At 43.6% G+C, this 19,285-nt stretch overlaps 1 protein-coding gene across 2 annotated transcripts in view; it reads right to left on the reverse strand.

Annotated features, from left to right (window-relative positions):
* The window catches only part of tenm4 (teneurin transmembrane protein 4), a gene marked incomplete at its 5' end in the record, with an annotated part of 244,856 nt that overhangs the window by 168,149 nt on the left and 57,422 nt on the right, over positions 1 to 19,285 (reverse strand). For both annotated transcript variants that reach the window (XM_079513576.1, XM_079513575.1), the window contains 3 exons: positions 1,722 to 1,957; positions 3,139 to 3,240; positions 6,799 to 7,057. In XM_079513576.1, coding sequence (XP_079369702.1) covers positions 1,722 to 1,957; positions 3,139 to 3,240; positions 6,799 to 7,057 — 597 coding nt within the window. The remainder of the gene's footprint in view (positions 1 to 1,721; positions 1,958 to 3,138; positions 3,241 to 6,798; positions 7,058 to 19,285) is intronic.

Genomic DNA, 19,285 nt, shown 5'->3' on the forward strand with positions numbered 1-19,285 from the left:
AGGATCAAATTTATGCATATTAACAGGATGTGGAGTACTAAATTAGGGCAAAGATAGATCAAAGAAATAGGTACTAAATCTCCTTTATGGACATTTTGGGGGGAAGAAAAGTAATTGGCGCGCATTTGTTGAACAGGGATGATTTCTTGGAGGATTTAAATCACGCCATGGGACGTGTGGACAGGGACTTAAATCTCTCCTTTCTTTTCTCTTCCACAGAGGCCTTGAGCCCACCACCTTGACACTCTGTTTCCCCTGCACCTGCCTCACCCTACCCCCCGCGCAGCCTCTCAATGCCGACCCTCCTGTTCATCGCTTCCTCTTCATCATCAATAAACCTCGCCCTCCTTTGTCCGAGTCCTTGGCACAGACTTAATGTAACCCAAGTACAAGACAAATAGAACCAAATCTGGTCCCACGCTGAAAATACATAGACAAGAAGTATGTCTTCAAATAGACTCATGATGGAGAAGATGAATTCAGGCGAGTGAGAACACGAGTGAGAAACACCCCCTCCCCAAATAAATAATAATGGATATTTGTGTTATTATATACTGTATGTAGTCTAATTTTGTCCATGTTTTATGCCTGATTTAATGTCCTAATAGGTGACCGTTTGGGAATGGGAAGGTTCCTGGTTTGAGGGGTTAGTGTTGAAAAGTCCTTGAGCAAGACACCTGCTCCTGATGAGCAGGTTGTTGTCTTGCATTGTTTCTCCAACCATTGGTGTGTGAGTGGGTGAATGCAATTCAACCATGGGTGTGTGAATGGGTGAATGCAATTCACATTGTAAAGCACTTTGAATAAAAGTGCAATATATTATTATTTGCCATTCAAGTGTGTACCATTGTTTTTTTTAAGATTTGTTTTTGTTTTTTCTGCCTTTATTTATAGTATCAAGTGAAGAGAGACAGGAAAGAGGGAGAGAGAGAAGGGGAGAGACATGCGGCAAAGGTCGTCATGAATGGGACTCAAACACATACAGGCCAAAGCCTATATGTGGCATGTGCCTGGATCACTTGGCAAGCGGGCACCAAGTGTGTACCATTGTTGTTGTTGTACGCCCATCTCCTATTTGATAGAAAATGCTCTTGGGCAATGTACTAAGAATAAACTTGGCAAGTACAGTACTCTCATCATGTACATGGATCATGTACATCTCTATAGGGATAGTACATAATGGCCACATATTATTGCCATGAAACCTGTTGTAATAGTTTCCCAGATATAATATTTGCCGGTCGAACTCTCGCAGTCCACCTAATGATGCCCGACTCAAATGGGACGCCTTAACGAATTCTCTAAACGCGTCACGTTCTCGGCTGATATGTTCCAACAGTTCCATCTCTCTAATTCCTTCTCTATCTGCCCTCATCACGCCGGTAGGTAGGAAGCTGGCCTTGCTGCATGGTCTCTGCGGACCCCATCAGCCCAATCTATGAATGATAATGTTATTTCTGATGAGGTGTTCGGGGCAAAAAGTCAATCTGAGCAACTCCCCATATAATCATATTCATATATGGCTACAGAGTGCAGATTCCACGCTATTAAAATGGATAATAGTGAAAGCACAATGGAGCATGCCCCCCCCCATTGTGCCAGCAATGAAGGGGAGAGTGAGCGCACGGTGCGTGCGTGCGTGTGTGCGTGTGTGTGTACATGCGTGTGTGCGTAAAGAGAGGGGGGGGGGGGGGGGGGGGGGGGTAATAGAGGTGACTCACCGATGAAATAGGCCAGCAGGAACAGCAGCGTCACTGAGATCAGGATGGCACTGAGGGCAGCACATTTCCAGTTGCAGTGCTTGTAGGGCTTCTTGAGGCTGAAGGCGGGTCTGGAGAAGGTGTTGCGAGGCAGCGGGCGCGGAGGAGGCGAGTACACCGTGCTGGAGGTCAGAGGGTACCCCGGCGACGTCGTGCAATACATCGGTGACGTTCCGCCCGGTTTGAAGAGGAAGTGCCTGTGGAAGTTGACACATTTTTCTACCATTACAAGCGCCTCACCCAAGCAAAAAGAAAAAAAACACCCCCTCTTTGAAACACGTTTCGCAGAGGATGTGTGACATTATTGTGCTCTGGAGTGCAGTCCCACACACTGGTCAGTAATTGCCTATGGCACCGCCGTGACTCTGCCATCACCAATGTCTCTGCCATCACCCATGTATCTGCCATCACCAATGTCTCTGCCATCACCCATGTCTCTGCCATGCTTGATGAAGGGCTCTGTCCAATAAGTAATTTGATATTTTTACGGGACTAGTGACCACGACGGGCCTTGGCTAATTAAATAATTCACTATAACTAAGCAATTCAAAAAACAATTTCCTAATGAATTGTACAAAATGCTTTGATTAATCACGACACGTGTCTCATTGAAGATGGTCTATTAGTACTACATTTGCGAGACACTCTTTACGGTAAGACATTGCCATCGACGCATGTACAGTATACGTCATTTCAATGCGTATACAATATATGGTTATGTTTATCTGCCCTTGATAAGCAGGACTGGTTTGCTTGGAGAACATGATTATGAGCTTGTCAGAGTCGAGGTGGCAGAAACGTGGCTGTCAGGAGGAGTAGAGGGCCCTTCTTACTGACGAGTTTACGGGAAAACGCTCAAGAGCGATAGTGACGTGAACGTGATTCAGTGTCACACTTCACTGTGTGATGTGGAACACCACAGAAACCATCCTTTATTTATAAGGAAGGATCGGGGGGGTGGGTCGGGTGGGGTAAGGGGGACAAATCTCTCAGACATATCCTGTTATCGCCCAAGGAAGAAAAAAAAAACAGACAACATGGCTACATTGATTTGTGTAAAAATAGCCACGTTTATCAAAGGGAACGTGATACAACAAGAGTGAGTTGGTGCCAATTGTTAGTCGTGTTAAACAGCATAAGGCACAGATATAGGGTAGCGGTGTTTGACAGGCAGAGGAGACAGGCTTTGATCACTGGGACAAGGCTGGTGCGAAACAGAGAGATGTCTGACAGGGATGCAAAATGAAGAGACACACACAGAGAGAGAGAGAGAGAGAGAGAGATAGGGAGACCGAGAGAGCACACAAATGCATGTCATGGCAAAGCAGAGATCGGTAGAGCGACCAGCGAGTAGCCAGGTAGCAAACGTGCAACGTACCCATCGTTGTGCGCGGCGACGTCGCGCCGCGCCGACGCCAGAATGTCCATCTCAATGAGGTTGTCCTGTAAAGTCTCTAGGAATGTCTGCTTTGCTATATTTCTACACACAGGTGGAAAGATGGGACATGAAGCTGGGTGTGAGACATGCATGAGAGATTGAGACACGGGGGGGGGGGCGTTGTGGGGGGGGATGCCAGCACGATAACCAAGACCGGCTGGGAGGAAATAGCCGATCTACAAGCTCGCAAAGCTTGAAACGCATTACGGTGCGATGACAACATTGTGAGCTTATAAATCGGCTATGTCCGGCACGAGACAACGTCGTGAGACGGAGCATAAATTAGGCATGACAAATGGAGAACAGAGGACAAAGAGAAACCAAGGCCCTTATGGAACTACATCTACAAAAAGGTGGTGACAGATACCATCTAGCTCTCTAATCCCCCCACGAAGCCCCCCAACCCAACATCTCTGGGCGTCCTCATACCTTGTATTGTACGAGCCCTGCCCCTCTCTGCACGCGTCTTGCTCTCCTCTGATAAACATTAGAGTATTCTGGCTCCTTTGTGGTTGTGTTTGGAGGAAAAGAATGCATCACTTACAAAATAAATTAATAAAACAATTTGCCATTCTACGCGTTGATTTCAAATTCACATGTAAATAGGGCCGTCACGATTACACATTTAAGTTGATGATTAATTGTCACACAAATAATTGCAATTAACAATTTAATTGTGTTTTTTGCATTGAACATAACGTTTCAATTTGTTTTTCCATTTGCCTTTTAGGCTCCGTAATCACAAATTTGCACAGGGCAGATATGACAAACTTAAATATACAAAGAAATCACTGACACATTTAATTATTTTTTATAATTATTTCTTTCCAAAAAATGTACAAAAAAAACGGAAATAGTTGATCTACAAGCTACATCACGAAGTGGTGCGTAAGCTTGTAGATCTGCTATTTTTGAAAAACAATTGACCATTATAAAAAAAAGAAACATTTATAGCTTTATTTACGAAAGGGCTCATCATACATTTTCTTTAGTTTTTCTGTGCTGTGACAGTGTAGTCCTTCCCTGCTTTCATTATGTTCCTTCCCATCAGCACCATGTAATGCTCCATGTGGCCCACTGCACTGTTTGACGAGGGGTAACAAGTGTCATAATTTCTCTCATGGCGCAATCAACCCCCCGACCACTCCATGAGAGCCTGGTTCCATAGTGGAAGACTGCGGCAATGCAATGGAGAGATGAACTATCCACATGCAATGGGCAGGCGGAACATGTTCAGTGGTTACAAGAGAAAAGCCCTGATTTCGGTCCCTGACGCGGCCCCCAAAGACCCCTTATTTTTTTTCACAAGTTTGCGCTCCGGGAGTTAAGAATGTAGCTTTTAATGAAGGGAGAGAGAGAGAGAGAGAGAGAGAGAGAGAGAGAGAGAGAGGCGAGAGAGGCACACAGAGAGACATGTGGTGGCATGCCTCCAGTGACCGGCCAGGATGAAGCCCAACCATTACACCATTTATCATGGCCATTTCATTCCCACAAAAGTGGGGCTATTATAATGCTATTAACTGAGTTAAAATGACAAGCAATGTTTCATACCCCTTGTGGCTATTATAAATGCTTTCAATTTTATCAGTGGAATTCTAATAATTGATCCGTATTTTCTCTGGACCCTGGGGATCCCTGAGGGATCCCTGAGGGACCCCTGGGATCCCCCAGGGGTCCTTGAGGGTGTTCGAGGGGGTCCCCAGCTTGATATTTACAGTAGGAACCTCTACCGCCTACAGGTCTGTAACTCTGACAAATGGAACCAAAATGATTTCCGTGCAGATTAGGGTCAAATGGGTGTCCTTGGCCTAATGCATGTCAAACCCGGGATCCTTAAATGCACTGCTGTATCCATGTAAGGCTTCAGCAGTGGAGTGGCACCCGAGCCTGTTGCAAAACCACTCTCCTTAGCCATCTGTTCCTCGACTGCTGGGAATACCTTTGCAGGATTAACTTTGGGGGAGCCGTGTGATGTTTAATCATTCATTACTCCACTAACCGTCCTTCTAGCCGGTGCAATGAGCGCTCATTTTCCTGTTGAGTGGACCCGACGTCTCACTAAAAACTTGGAGAAAGGAAGAGAGGCAGTGGTTTTGTGGCTGGACTTGAGCAGCCGTGCCAAATTAAGTCAGCAATTCTCCTGTCAACAGCAGTTACAATGGTGACTGCTATCTTGAATTTACGGCAGCTGCGTTCGCAAACTTTAATTTCAAGGACCCCCAGTTTGGTTTGCATTTAGGCCATAACTCCAACCAAATTGTTACAGACCTGTTACAGACGTGTAAGGGTCCATTTGGTTCCATTTGTTACAGACCTGTTACGGAACTGTACGGATTCATTTGCTGATTTCACGGTGTCTTGCATAAAGTCAAGTCTGAGAAAAATATCAACAGCCCCCTCGCCTGTGTTATAAAAATAACACTTGACAGACCTTCTCCAACAGAAGGGCTCTCAATCTGAGGAATATGTGGGAGAACTGAATACTGATTGATGGAATAAACTGGGGCCTGAAGTGCTGGACGAGCCGGGTGGCTTGCTCACGGAAGCCTGAATGCAATTTCACGAGGGGACTGTTTCACACGCCAGCATTATTATAATTACACCGTCAAAGAAATGCATCCGGCATTCTGCGCCACGGCGCTCCGATAGCTTCAGACGGGAACCGTACCAAACACACGGTGCTTTTCTCTTGTTTCCCAGAAAACCGTGTTCATCACATGAATTCTCCCCCCCCACACACACACCCTACCCTCCCACACCCTAATTGGGTCTTCCACATTGTTTGTCTTTCTTCTTCAACAGTGCTGTGTTAGATTTGAAGCGCACGCAACGGCAGAGATGCGTTTATTAGCTCAAGCTCAGCTCAAGCTCAGTCCAACGGATTTCCACATAATAACATAACATTCTCTCACAGAAGTCTGATCCGCTCCCTCGGGTAAGCAGTGGTGGAAAGTCACCAAGTTAACTAACTAAAGGTGTTTTTGTATACTTTAATACTTCTACCCCAATACACTACAAGTACATGGCAGCTTTAATTATTAGTTACTTTGTCAAATGGGAAAGTCTGCATAATGAATAGTTTTACTTTTGGTAATAACATAAACCAATACTTTTGAACTTTTATTCAACTAAAATTTTGAATACAGGACTTTTACTTGCAACATATTATATCTCCATTGTGGTGTTGCTAGTGATCTCATGCTTCCTTCAATACATGAGGAGTCCAAGCCGCTTCTTTTCACCTGACAGGGGGGGAGTTTCCCCGGTTGGACGTAGCGCGTGGAAGGAACACGTTATTCCAACCAGTTCCTTTCCCCTCCATCAGGTGCCCCGGCTGGCCAGGGGGAGGCAGTATAGAGACCAGGATTACTGCATGCTTTTTTTGAGACATATACTTAAATACAAAAATCAACATACTTCTTCCACCACTGCCTGGGAGAGAGAGAGAGAGAGAGAGAGAGAGAGAGAGAGAGAGAGAGAGAGAGAGAGAGAGAGAGAGAGAGAGAGAGAGAGAGAGAGAGAGAGAGAGAGAGAGAGAGAGAGGTAAAGGTAAAGGTAGCATGAGGTCAGGGTTAACAGGTTTGTGTGCACACGGTATACCTGGTTTCCAGGGGAATGTTGCTGTTGAGGAGCCAGTTGTCCTGTGTGGCGGACGAGTCCTGCCCGCTGCCAGGCCCTTCGGGCAGGGCAGAACTATCCGTGGGCGCCGGGCTGGGGTTGCTCCGCGGCGTGTAGCAGTTGGCCCGGTTCAGGGAGTCGACGGAGGCCGCGTGGTGCTGCTGATGATTGGGCGAGTGGGAGTGGGAGAGCGGGAGTGGCGGTGTCCGCAGCCGAGACGAGTGATTCTGAAAGGCTCCGTCTGGGAAAAACAAGACGGGATAGGAGAGGAGGAGAGGAGAGGTCAGTACTGATTAAGACAAGATGGAAGAGAAAACAAACATTCAAAAAAAGAAAATAAACTGGAGGCTCGAGTCTTGTGATGGGATCACGCCAGCCGCGATGCCAAATTGGCTTCGGAGCTCTGAGTCATTTTAGCGATGGTCTCAGAGGGCGAGAGTGTTGGATTCTCTGAAATGCACAACAAGCCGGCGAAGCCGCTGGCTTGGCAAAACTCCAAAAATGTATCAAAACCAATATATTTTTGAGGGCCTCCTATGCCCAGGTTCCGGGTTTGTGTAAACACAAACATTGGCTTGTGATCACCCAATAGCGATGGTTTGATTGGCTGAGCAAAGTACATACTGTATTGAAGATAAAAGTGTCCTCATAGACAGCATAAGTCAGCGGAATTTTCATTTTGCTTTTCTTTTTTCTTTTTGTTTACTGCACCACTGCTTGTTGCGGCTCATTTCTCTAAAGTCTAAACGATATGATCCTCTTGTACAAAAAGTATGCTTTGGGTGGATTCGATGACAATTGCAGGACATGTTACATAGCACATTTTTACTTCCTGACTCGCAGTTTCCGGCCAAATCGACTGTCAAACTAAATGAATGGACGGCGCTCTGAGCCACCCACCAGTAAATTAGTTAAAATAAACAATTTTCTTTATAAAGAATCAGATTTTGTCTTTAATGTTTTTTCCACAAATGAGTCTTGAAAAAGCTTTTGCTTCTCTCTCAATCAAAATATGGTTGTGCTCTGTTATTATGTTGATGATGTATGGAGTATGGAGTTTTCCGTATGTTCTTATTTGTTCAAGATGAAGAAAGATCAAATCAAATCAAACCTCTGCCCTGTGGCCTTCTTTCTGCCGGTTTGATGAACGGCCAGATGCCTTGGCCACTGCATTAAGTCAGTGAGAGTGTGTTTATCAAAGCGCAATAATAAAGCAAAGCTCCGGGCATTAACCTCCCTATACGCAGAAAAACCCTTCACTCTCTATCACTACCCGATGCTTGTAGCAGCTGCCAATGTGTGCGCCATGTCCCTGCTTCCCACAGAGACCTGAGACACAGTTTGCTCACATCACGTCTGACGCCACTTCCCAGTGTAAAGAGAGCCACCCGTCCGGCCTGTTTGTGAGGCCCATAATATATTATCTAACGTCTCTGTGAAGAGTAAATGCTAACACTGCTCGCATTATCATCTGTACAGATGTTGAGTGGCAGCGGTGACCGAACGGATTGCGGAGCGGTCTTGATACCGGAAGGTCACCAGTTCGAATCAGCGGTCCGACACGTTAAAATTACCACCGCTGAAGTGCCCTTGAACAAGGCATTGAACCACTACGATGAAATGTTCTATGAGCAGGGCCTGGCTGGAATCAAGTTCTTGAGCTTAGCCCAGATACCCTGGGTAAATATAGTAATCATTTCATTTCATGTCAAGACTCTTGGAAATTCATTCCCGCCGGTCAAGCATTGCTGCAAGCTCGGGGCTCTCCCCAGGTTGGCAGAGGGAGAGCGCCACTACAGCTTAGGGAATTGGCACAGGATGAAAAATGGGTTGCAAAAATCATGGGATAAAAAACATTTCATTACAATGACAACGTCTGATGATGTCAACAATATGACGTAACAGACATTTTGTCCATGCTCAAATGGACATGTCCATGCTCAAATGGACATGTCCATGCTCAAAAGGACATGCATGCTCAAAAGGACATGCATGCTCAAACAAACATGTCCATGCTCAAACGAACAGAGAGACATACACACAGTGGCACTGCTTTATTTGTATTCCTCTATAGATATCCACATCACTAAATTGCCAATTTACAGACACAAAGCTGTGCTTTGTGTGTACTGCTGTGCCGCTCAAAAAAAGCATTGCTGCATAATCTCCAAAGTTATAGTTATGTTGGTACGTTGTGTCTAAATATTTAATCTTTTTATATTTTTTTCTACATAAATTAATTCCCCTATTTTATGCTTTGTCGTATGACAGTGTTACACAAAAAGTAGCGAAAACAGTCGATCGTACTAATGCAAGCTCAAAACGTATTGTGACATGTTGTGAGCTTGTAGATGCTATTTATTTTGACCTATAATTGCTTGCCCAAAATAGGGATGCTCATGACAGCATGACAAGTGTCTGTCTGTGGGTTGTATTTAACCAACGAAAAGTAGGCTATTAAAAAGAGCTTGTCAGTTGTGTGAATAAATAATAACTACGGTACATTGGATCCATTGGGGAAAAAAATCCCCCTCATTTCCTGACAGGTAGCGGTTTTGGACACGCAAGGTTTCCACTCGACACCGATGATATATTGTGTTTGATCTCGTCTCTTTGCATCACAGGAGTTGAGGGGCGGTTGTGGTGGTGCAGGGGTTTGCCGGGTAAGATATGAGGTACACTAGATCAGATTGCATGCAGTGGTCTGTTTGATTCTCCCTGCTCTTCACCAGATAAAGGACTGATGTCCTTGTGCGCATTGTATCCATTTATTTCCACATCTGCTAAGTCATTCATCAATCAATGAACTCTGGACGCGGTAAGGTGAAAAGAGAGGCATGGCATTGTAGTAGTGGCACAAGCACTGCTTTATTTGTATTCCTCTATAGATATCCACATCACTAAATTGCCAATTTACAGAACAAGGAGTGAGATATAGACACGCTGAAGCCTTATTTCGTATCATAAGCCCACGCGTTATGTATCCGTCTGGGTAATACTCACTCGGACCAGAGCCTCGGAGCTATTTCGCATTTGTCAGTCGGCAATTTGAAGTTCAAACGTTTTATCAACTTGTAAACAACTCAGCAGCGAAAACTGGCCATGCTGAATTGGACACGGTAGAATCGAGCCTGAGGCTTGACACCATTAAGAGTGAAGGCTAGCCTAAAACAATGGACGCTTCAGATGAAACCGGTGGAGAGAGCCTATTTGTGGTGGGAAGGAAGGTGGAATGGCTAAGAGAGACAATCAAAGAATCCAAGCATTCTGCAAACAGCCTTAACCAGCACAAAATGCCCTCTCCAACTCTCTGCTGCTCAGTGGATGAAGAAGCACTCAAATATTTTACTTAAAGGACGACTTCACCAATTTTCAACCTGTATTCATAATTGGTCCTCAGTCCTCACTAATGCTCATGATAATATGGCACAATTTGTGTCTACTCGGTCTGTGTCTCAGAGGAGGGATGTGGACGTGATACATTGTGTCAAAGAGGGACACTGAAAACAAAGTGAAAGTCTAAGTCTAAATTAAAGTATGTTTTGTAAAAATAATAATAATGGTCAGACCTCCTGAAAGACACTAGAGACACTGTGTTGGGGGGGTTGTACAATGATGTTTTGCACTGCATGTCAATTCTGAATGTTCGGGGAGGGCCTGTGTGGTGGACACTAGATCTCACCTCAGATTGAGCACTGGCTGGGTGGTAATGGGAGGATGTAGGAAGTGATATTAAAAGGGAAGTGATGTACCTGTGTATTGTTTGAATTGTTTGTTGGAAGTAAAGTTCAGAGACTCACATTCTCCGTCTGCTCGTCTCATTGCTCAACTAGTAGTATAACGTTTGTAGATGTAGCGGAATAGAAGTATAAGGTATAACATTTGGAATACTGAAATTAAGTAAAAATGCCTAAGATTGTACTGTATTTGAGTAAATGTAGGCCTATACTAAGTTACTTTGGATGGAGAATATTATTACTGTCTCCATATTTCAAGTTGGTGAACATAGCAGATCTACAAGCTCAGTCACAACGTCCCTTGATATTGTCACTGTTTTATTTCAAATTAATTTAAATGGAGAAAAAAGGAACTCTTTTGCACATACATCACAAGGTTATCACCTGACAGTGCAGAACTTTAAGGTACAGTTGCTATTAAATCAGCTATTAAAGGGAGAGAGAAAGCTTGTTTATTGGGCTTTCAGTCACAATTGCAAGCACAGTCCCTCACCCCCCAACCACTGCCCTCCCCAACCCGACAACCCCCATGCACCCCTCTCCCCCTCCCACAGCCCCCTCACCCCACCTCACTGCAAACACCATTACTGCCATATCTCACTTCCCGTCACTACAGGGCAGCAGCAAGCCTGTGACCACTCTCCTTTCCTTTCATTTTAGACAGACGTCTCTCTCATTTGTCTCTTCGCAGTGACAGATAGTTCCATATGAACAGTCTCTCTCTCTCTCTCTCTCTCTCTCTCTCTATCTCTCTCTCTCTCTCTCTCACTCTCTCTCTCTCTGCAACTGTCGTGCCCTCATAATTAGCAACACCTCTATGAAAAGGGAGAAGAAGGTGTGCCCGTGTTGTGAAAAATAGACTGGTGTGAGGTATAAAAAAAGCAACTGTGTTGCTTGATGACCTCCCTGCTGCTCGGTAATGTTCCTGATCCCTGAAGCTATTAAGGAGGTAAATGCTAATTAGACAGTTGGAGAAATACATCACAAGGACAAATGCGCGAGCGGCAAGGTAACATATTAATTGTTCAGTATACAAAATTGTTCATATTCCCTGTAGTATTCTGAACGGCTAACAGGAACACCTTTGGGTTTGTTTTGTTCCAAGGATGTCTGTCCATCTGTAATGCATTATAAGGGTATTTATATAGACTGAAAAGTACATTAATGCGTCAAGTCTGTATGCATACCATTCATCAACGTGTAGAAGGCAACTGTAATGAAAATAGCTGTACGTAACGCCACGCTCAAAACTGTAGAGGAGGGTCAGCTACTGAAGTTCCAGGGAGAAGACGATACTCAGACGAAATGAATCAGGAAGATACAATGAAATCAGCTTAGTAAGGTTTATTCGGCAAAAGGTGTAGTACAATCGGACAGAGTATTCACTCGATCGGGTAGAAGAACTGTTTCCGTACCAAAAACCTCTCTTATTTATACCCTTTTCGACGTCATCTTGACATTTTGGCAAACTGACCCCTTGTTGTTTCACTGTTCTGCAGAACATATTGCATAATGTTCGATTTCACCATTTCTCTCGGTTCTTGTATGCACATCCTGCCTGATCTTGGCAGACCACAGCTGGACTATATATGTCTGTACTCTGCAGGTCTAGCAGGCCACTCCTAATCTGGCCTCTCATGATGTCCCATTCTGTTGATATGGAAAGTATTGCTTTTTGCTACTACAAAACAAATAGATATTATTATCACGTGTCATGTATATCGTCACTGTCTGTCGGGCAAAAACCTCGTATCTCCACCTCATTTTTGCTAGTTGCTCTTATTCCAAGCATCTTCATGTGATTTCTATTTTGTTTCGTGTGGGTGGACCGGAAATAGGAGATGTACAAGGTCTAGATATACTATTTCCAGTGTGCAACAAGCCACAAGTATAAATCGTAGACATTACAGTGAGGATTGGAAGCAGGCAAAGGGTTCAGTCAGTGTTATGCTCAAGGACACAGGATATAATGGCTACAGTGGGGATTGAACCTGGGACCTTTTCTGTTATGAGACTGTCACTCTCACTGCCATCTGTCCCCATTCTTTTTTATTTCCCTCACAGTTTAGTGTGTTTCATAATAACCTGCAGAACTGCAAGGAAATAGGCAGGCCCCATCTCCCAACTGTCCAAGTCTCTAGTTATGTTTAATAAAACAGCTCAGCGCAGATTCGATTTTAGCTTGTGAGTCTCCCAGGGAATATGAGCACACATTTATAAACCATCCTCAACAGCACTAGAATATAATAAAGATCTAAAAGCTGGCACTAGAGACTGAGAACTGTTTTTTTATTTCTTTTACATATTATTCATTGGTGAGATGACTGTAATTGGTTGTAGACACAGGGCTGTATAATTTGTCTGTTTGCGGTGAGACCGTGAGCCGTGACCTTTTGTGTTTTATCAGCATTAATACACACATTAAGTGTTCTGTGTCAAATCGGAATCCGACAAGCTATTCCCCCTATAGGACTCATCACTGTACTCTGTACGCCCTAGTGGGTTGGTATTCCTTAACGTCTCGCAGGTTGCTACATTGGTATATTCTCATTTATAAAGCCATTCTTGGTAATCTCCCACGTTACATTGGTTCTAAATTTGAACTTGTCCAAAACTCTCTCAACCTCAGATCAAATGCTTGGTTACGCTATGTCGTGCCCCCAACAAAATCTGAGGCTGGAAAAAAAGCATTGCTTATTTCGGACCCTGGTCTTGGAATGACCTACAGACCAGACTCAAACTGGCTGCTGTGATTCCCCTAGTGAGCTTTAAAAGGATTGCCATGGGCACACTTCCCATGCACTGCTCCTGCTTTGACGTATAGCAAATGTCTGCTTGCTTTTTAGTCTACTAGCAATTTCCGTTGCTTAGTTAATTTGTATTTATTAGTCCTTATTGGTAGCGTTACTAAACGTTCCTGTTCTCCCTTTGAGCTTCTTCGGTAGTGGGTACTGTATTTATGAGCATTGTATGTCTGTCCTGTTTTTTGTTACTGGCAGAGCTGTGTCACTTATTTTGCCTCTTGTCTTGGCCAGTTCACACTTGTAAAAGAGACTTCAGTCTCAATGTGGTTTTTACTGTTAGAATAACTAAATAACTTTAGTTAAATAAATAAAATAAATGTAATGTTGCATTGTTTTTATATACTTCAGGGAAATGTGTAAAAACAAATAAATAAAATGTACTAAAAAACATGCATACTGTACTAAAGCTATTAGTACAGCTACAGACTGCAGACTGCAGACTGACTGAGTCAGACTGACTCAAATGCACGTAGAGCAGGGTACCGAAGTCACTAAGTGTTGCGTTATGATAAGCATATGAGCAATAGCCATCATGATCAAAGAGTCCTGAGCGATATCGAGTTCACACAATAATATATGGCATAGCAGTTGGCGTGGTTTTCTGGTTCTACTGAAAAATCGACCATTCATTTTTCCCATAGAGATTTACAAAATTATTAATTATTCAATTATTTTAAGCCTAGAATCAAGCCACCCAGGATCCTGGTGATTCATGATTCTGTGAAAAAACAATAAACATAGGCCCCTCCCACTGATTTTGAAGATACATTCCCTGGGTCACTTAGCACCTCTCCTCTTCAGCTATTTACTAATTGTCAAGACATTTCAAACATAGCAGAACTACAACACTCAAGTTGTTGCAGTATGACACGCTTTGAGCTTGCAATTCAACCATGCTCAGCTAGTATAGAATAGTGATTAACAGTGCAGAGAAAACACAGCACGAAGCAGAGCAAGTACCACAATACCATAAACCGCAGGAAGCTACCTCCGTCGTATGATTTACTCTCCCTTCTTCCCTGCCATCCCTTTAGGTTGACGCTTGCCCTTGTCTGACCAACGGTCCTTCAAGCGCCGGAAGGAAAGTAGAAAGTTTTATTTTCACGGAGATGGAACAGCAGGACAAGGAAAAACGAATGGTCCTTGAGACAAAGAGCACAGCGATGCCACCCTTAACAGATGTGGTGATTCAGCAACAATTATTCTCTACCATCCAAAGGACAGGAGAAATAAATGGTTCTCTATTGACCTGCTTTGCACAAACGCAATTGCCAAGAAAGGGAGATTCATTTGTTATCAGAGGCAGCAGAAAAGGAGGACTTTGCTACAAAGGCCCCGGCGCTCACATGGCATTCAAAGGGAGGGGACTAAAGATATCCATTCAGTCTGTCTGGGAATGTAGGATTTTCATTTTTCTTTCTAACAGATGTACGCACTTCTTAAGCCCAGCTGACGCTTGCTGTGAGAGATGTAATTAAAGCAAATCCACTTCATTAGTCGGGAACTCCACCCACACACCTCTATACGCACACACGCACGCACGCACGCACGCACACGATGAGCAAATTATAATGCAGAATATTAATACATAATCTCATTTTTACAGCATCTTATAATGATATGATAATATAATGGACTTCATTTGCATTGCTTTTTATTGTGTTCAAATCAAAGTTTTACCAAAGCACATTTGACCGTGATATAAAATGAACCATCAACATATTTTGTGGTAGTAAAAAAGCGGACCAATCAAAGGGGAGTATCTTTCTTTAATCTAGTTAGTTTAATCTGGACATGGAAGGGCCAACATGCTCAAAGCCATAACATGGAAGGGCCAACATGCTCAAAGCCATAACAGTATTGCTGTCGAGCAGAATCCTCTTATCTCCATATTTTAACGCTTTTTAAAAAATTAACACCATAATCACACGTACAGAGTCGCAGAAAAGCATCAAAAGTACCAGATCCACGTTTTGATGATGTGCTACTTTTGATACTTTTGAATTTGAATCCTGAAAACAGTTTTGGACATAATGCAGTATTATGCGTGTCTTAAGTACCACGTCTTATTACTTAACTTAAGACCTGGAGGCGTGATCAATGCCATTTGGCTATTCTGAGTGGCCAAACAGCATTGACCACGCCTCCAGGTCTTAAGTTAAGTCATAAGACCTGGTACGTAAGACACGCATAATAGGGCCATGAGTCTTCCACCCGACAGAGATGATATTATGCTTGGCAACACATGTTTAATATCAACATGGCTCCAAAACAAGGTTGCCAAAACAAGTAAAGCTGAGAACAAAGAAATAGCACAAATCTTCACGTCTAGTGTCACTCGGCTTGGATGCAATGCATTGTTCTACAAAATTAAACAAAACACATTGAGTTTCCATATCAATCTCATTTACAGTTATCCAAGTTGTTCAGCAGTGATATAAATCCTTCACTTCCCCAGAATTACATTTAGACATAAGCAGGCGATAACAGCTGAAAAGGATCGCTTTACTGTGGTTCTTTCAATACGTGCTGGTCTCTAGACCACAGTGGTTCTAAAAGGTTTTCATGCCAAGGAGCCCCACATTAATATGTATTTGGCCACAGACAAGTTAACCATCTGAAAATATGTTGTGCCAGGGAACCCTCATACAAGATTTGGGTTGTTAAAAATGTTAACATTTTTAAGGATATATTTTTTTAAAGCTCACAGCGTTTCACAGTTGTGAGCTTGTAGATAATTTATTTTCAAATAACCAATACTGTACAGCAGGCCTATAGGTTTAAATTAGTTAAACTGATTTTGATGCTATATTTATATTTTATATTATTGTATTATATTTTCTGGGGACACCCTGGAACCCCCTCACGGGGCCCCTGGAGGGCCCTGGACCAGAATTTGAGAACCACTGGTCTAGAAGTACAGCAATTCCAATGTGAATGTAGTACTGTACATCCAATAACTATAAGTAGAATTTATGTATTATATTTATTACGTTTGGATTATTGCAACACACTTTTATCTGGCCTCCCAAAGAAATCAACTGACAAGCTACAACTTGTGCAAAATGCCGCAGCCAGAATCCTAACAAAAACCAAGATGCGAGACCATATCACCCCAGTTTTAGCCTCCTTACACTGGCTCCCGGTTGTTTTTAGAATTGATTTTTAAGTTATTTTACTTGTTTACAAAGCTTTAAATGGCCTCACCCCCACCTATCTCCAGGACTGCTTGCCCAGGTATGTCCCAAACCGCCTCCTTAGGTCCGCCACTGCTGGCCTGCTTGAAAAGCCACAAAGAATGGCATTGAAGAAATATCCCTAGATGTCCTTTGATTACATTTTATTGTTGACTCACTGTTTTACCTATTTCATTGTCTTTTTTATGCATTTTTGTTGTTTGGTGTTTTTGGCATTTTTTGTACTTTGATTGTGCCTTTATTGTTCATATACTTTGTACTTTATTTGTCTTGTAAAGCACTTTGCGCTGCACTTGTGTCATGAAAGGTGCTCTATAAATAAAGTTTATTATTATTATTATTATTATTATTATTATTACTATTATTACTAATGCGCCAAATTCCTCCCTTTTTCTTCCAGTGTGTTATCTCGGTGTGCATGCGTGAGTGTGTGAGTGTAAGCGATCTGTGTCCTTCACGCATCTCGATGACTGCAGGCGGCCAGACCGACCGACTTCAAACGGCTATTCCAACCTGTACGATTCGCTGGTACAGTCACAAAGATTGCCCAATAACGCCCGGCTTCCCTCCCACAAACATGGTCAATTGTGTTCGTATGGATGGATATAAAGCCGGAGGCACGGTGGCACTGCATATTACAGTCAAGCCCCAAGTTGCTGACTGAAACACACTTGACTAGCAGCTGAGATAATGGAAAACAAGAACAAGTTGTTCTTTGGTTCATCTTTCAAAAGAGAGAAATATTTCACAGATATCACGCCCTTGATTTGTTTTCGCACCAAAAAATTGGATGAAGAGTCTCGACAGTCATGATCTGTGCATCACGATCACAGCCATTTAAAAAAGAATTACCTGCAAATTAAAGCCAAGCCCACCAAAACCCAGGTGGTGTTACAGCTGCTGGTGGTATCTGAAACACGGGGGAAAGCCAGCACGCTAATTAAACTGTGAGTGCATAAATTAGCACATTTTCTTCTCAAAAAAATAAAATAAAATAAAAAATAAAATAATAAAACAATGATTACCTTAGCTACAAGACCGTACAGCTAGCAAAGCATCTGTGCGGTTAGGAGGAGTAATGTAATTACTTTGTTGGGGAGTAGTCACAGTGTATTTAAGCAAACAATGGAAGCTCAGCTAAGCTCCCCGCTGTGCCATGGCCTTGTGCTGTGTGAACGGTGACTGGCTGCACTAGAGAAAGAAAACTAATGAGATGTGTGTTTTTGTGTGTGTGTGCGTGCGTGCGTGCGTGCGTGCGTGCGTGCGTGCGTGCGTGTGTACAACAAATACAGTTGTCACCTTCAGAAGGCTTCTCACTTTAATCATAAAGTGTGATCGCCATGAACTTTTTAATGAATTCCACTACAGAGGATCAACGGAGGCGCTGCCTTGCTGAAGCCCTTTGCGTGACACCCTATTATTAGACGAGCGCTACAGATGACTAACCTTTTGTGTTATTTTCTCAGCTATTTACCGTACAGGAAGAGAAAATCCAGGTTTACTGACTGAGTCACCATTTTCCTGCAGCATCTGGAGGTGTGTGTGTGTGTGTCTATTTTGTGAGCAGATAAAAATCCGCAGCATAGACATAAGACTGTCACACCTGATGAGGTAAAGTGATATGACATGGCCCGGACACCCGATCAAAGCGCTGAGGTGTGAGCTATTCAATACAGAATTAATCAAAAGCCATCCAGTGGCTGGATAAATCATTAAATCCCTGCTCCCTGCTACGGCCCTGGCGGCTAATCGTGGGGGCCAAATTTCCAGCCGAGCAGCGTTTGTCCAAATGGAATCTGTCGTGGAGGCAGTGGAGCTTGCACGCCAGGCCGGCTCACTTCTTTAGCGCCAAACCTCCCCCCTGCTGTGCTTCCTTCCACCATTAGAAAACTCTTGAAGGCAGCAGGAGCCATGCGGGAATAGGAGCTGTCTTCCCAGGACTCATTTGAGAGGTAACAGGTACCACAAACAACACATGGAGGAGATAACACGGAGCCATCCAGCCACTCCGCTCCATGGGAATAAGTTGCCAAGAGGAAAGAAAAAGAAACACACGTCTGAGCTGTATGTTCCTTGTTGAGAGAGAGGAGAGGAAATTGTTGTCATGGAAGCAGGGACTGCTTAACTCATTGACTGCCCAATTTATTTCGCCCCTGTTTTCCTGCTCTATGGTCAGAATATTGTGTAGTCGGATTTATGGGTGTCGGATTATTGGGACGTCGGACTAATTTACAGTCCGTGAACCTGGTCTAGCTATCTTATCTATCTAACTATAAATGCACCAAGTCTCTGTGTGTGTCTGTACGTCTGCACGTAACTCGAGAACCGTTCGCCCCACCGACTTCAAATTCGACACACACGTTCCACCCCCCCCCCCCCCACACACACACACAGGGAGTGCAGTGCCCGGTATCGAGTCGGTCGGACCCTGGACAGAGCCCCTGTCCTGTGTCCATATATGGAGCTGCCCTGTTCTGACATAATTCTGACGTCTGCATAGACTCCATATTTGGGCATGCCTGACAAAGAACTCAATATATGGGCATAAAAGGGACACAGAAACTAGTAAATTACGCACATCACTTAGTGGAGGTGCTGGGTTCAAAAGTGACATCAGAAAAAGAGAAGAGAACCCGCACACTCATCTGCTCCAAAAGTTTATTATTGACAACGTTTCGAGCCAAGGCTCTTCATCTGGTCAAACTCGAGATGTGAGTGATCCACCCATTTA

The sequence above is a fragment of the Electrona antarctica genome (assembly GCF_951216825.1).
Source record: "Electrona antarctica genome assembly, chromosome: 11".
In the NCBI taxonomy this organism is placed as follows: Eukaryota; Metazoa; Chordata; class Actinopteri; order Myctophiformes; family Myctophidae; genus Electrona; species Electrona antarctica.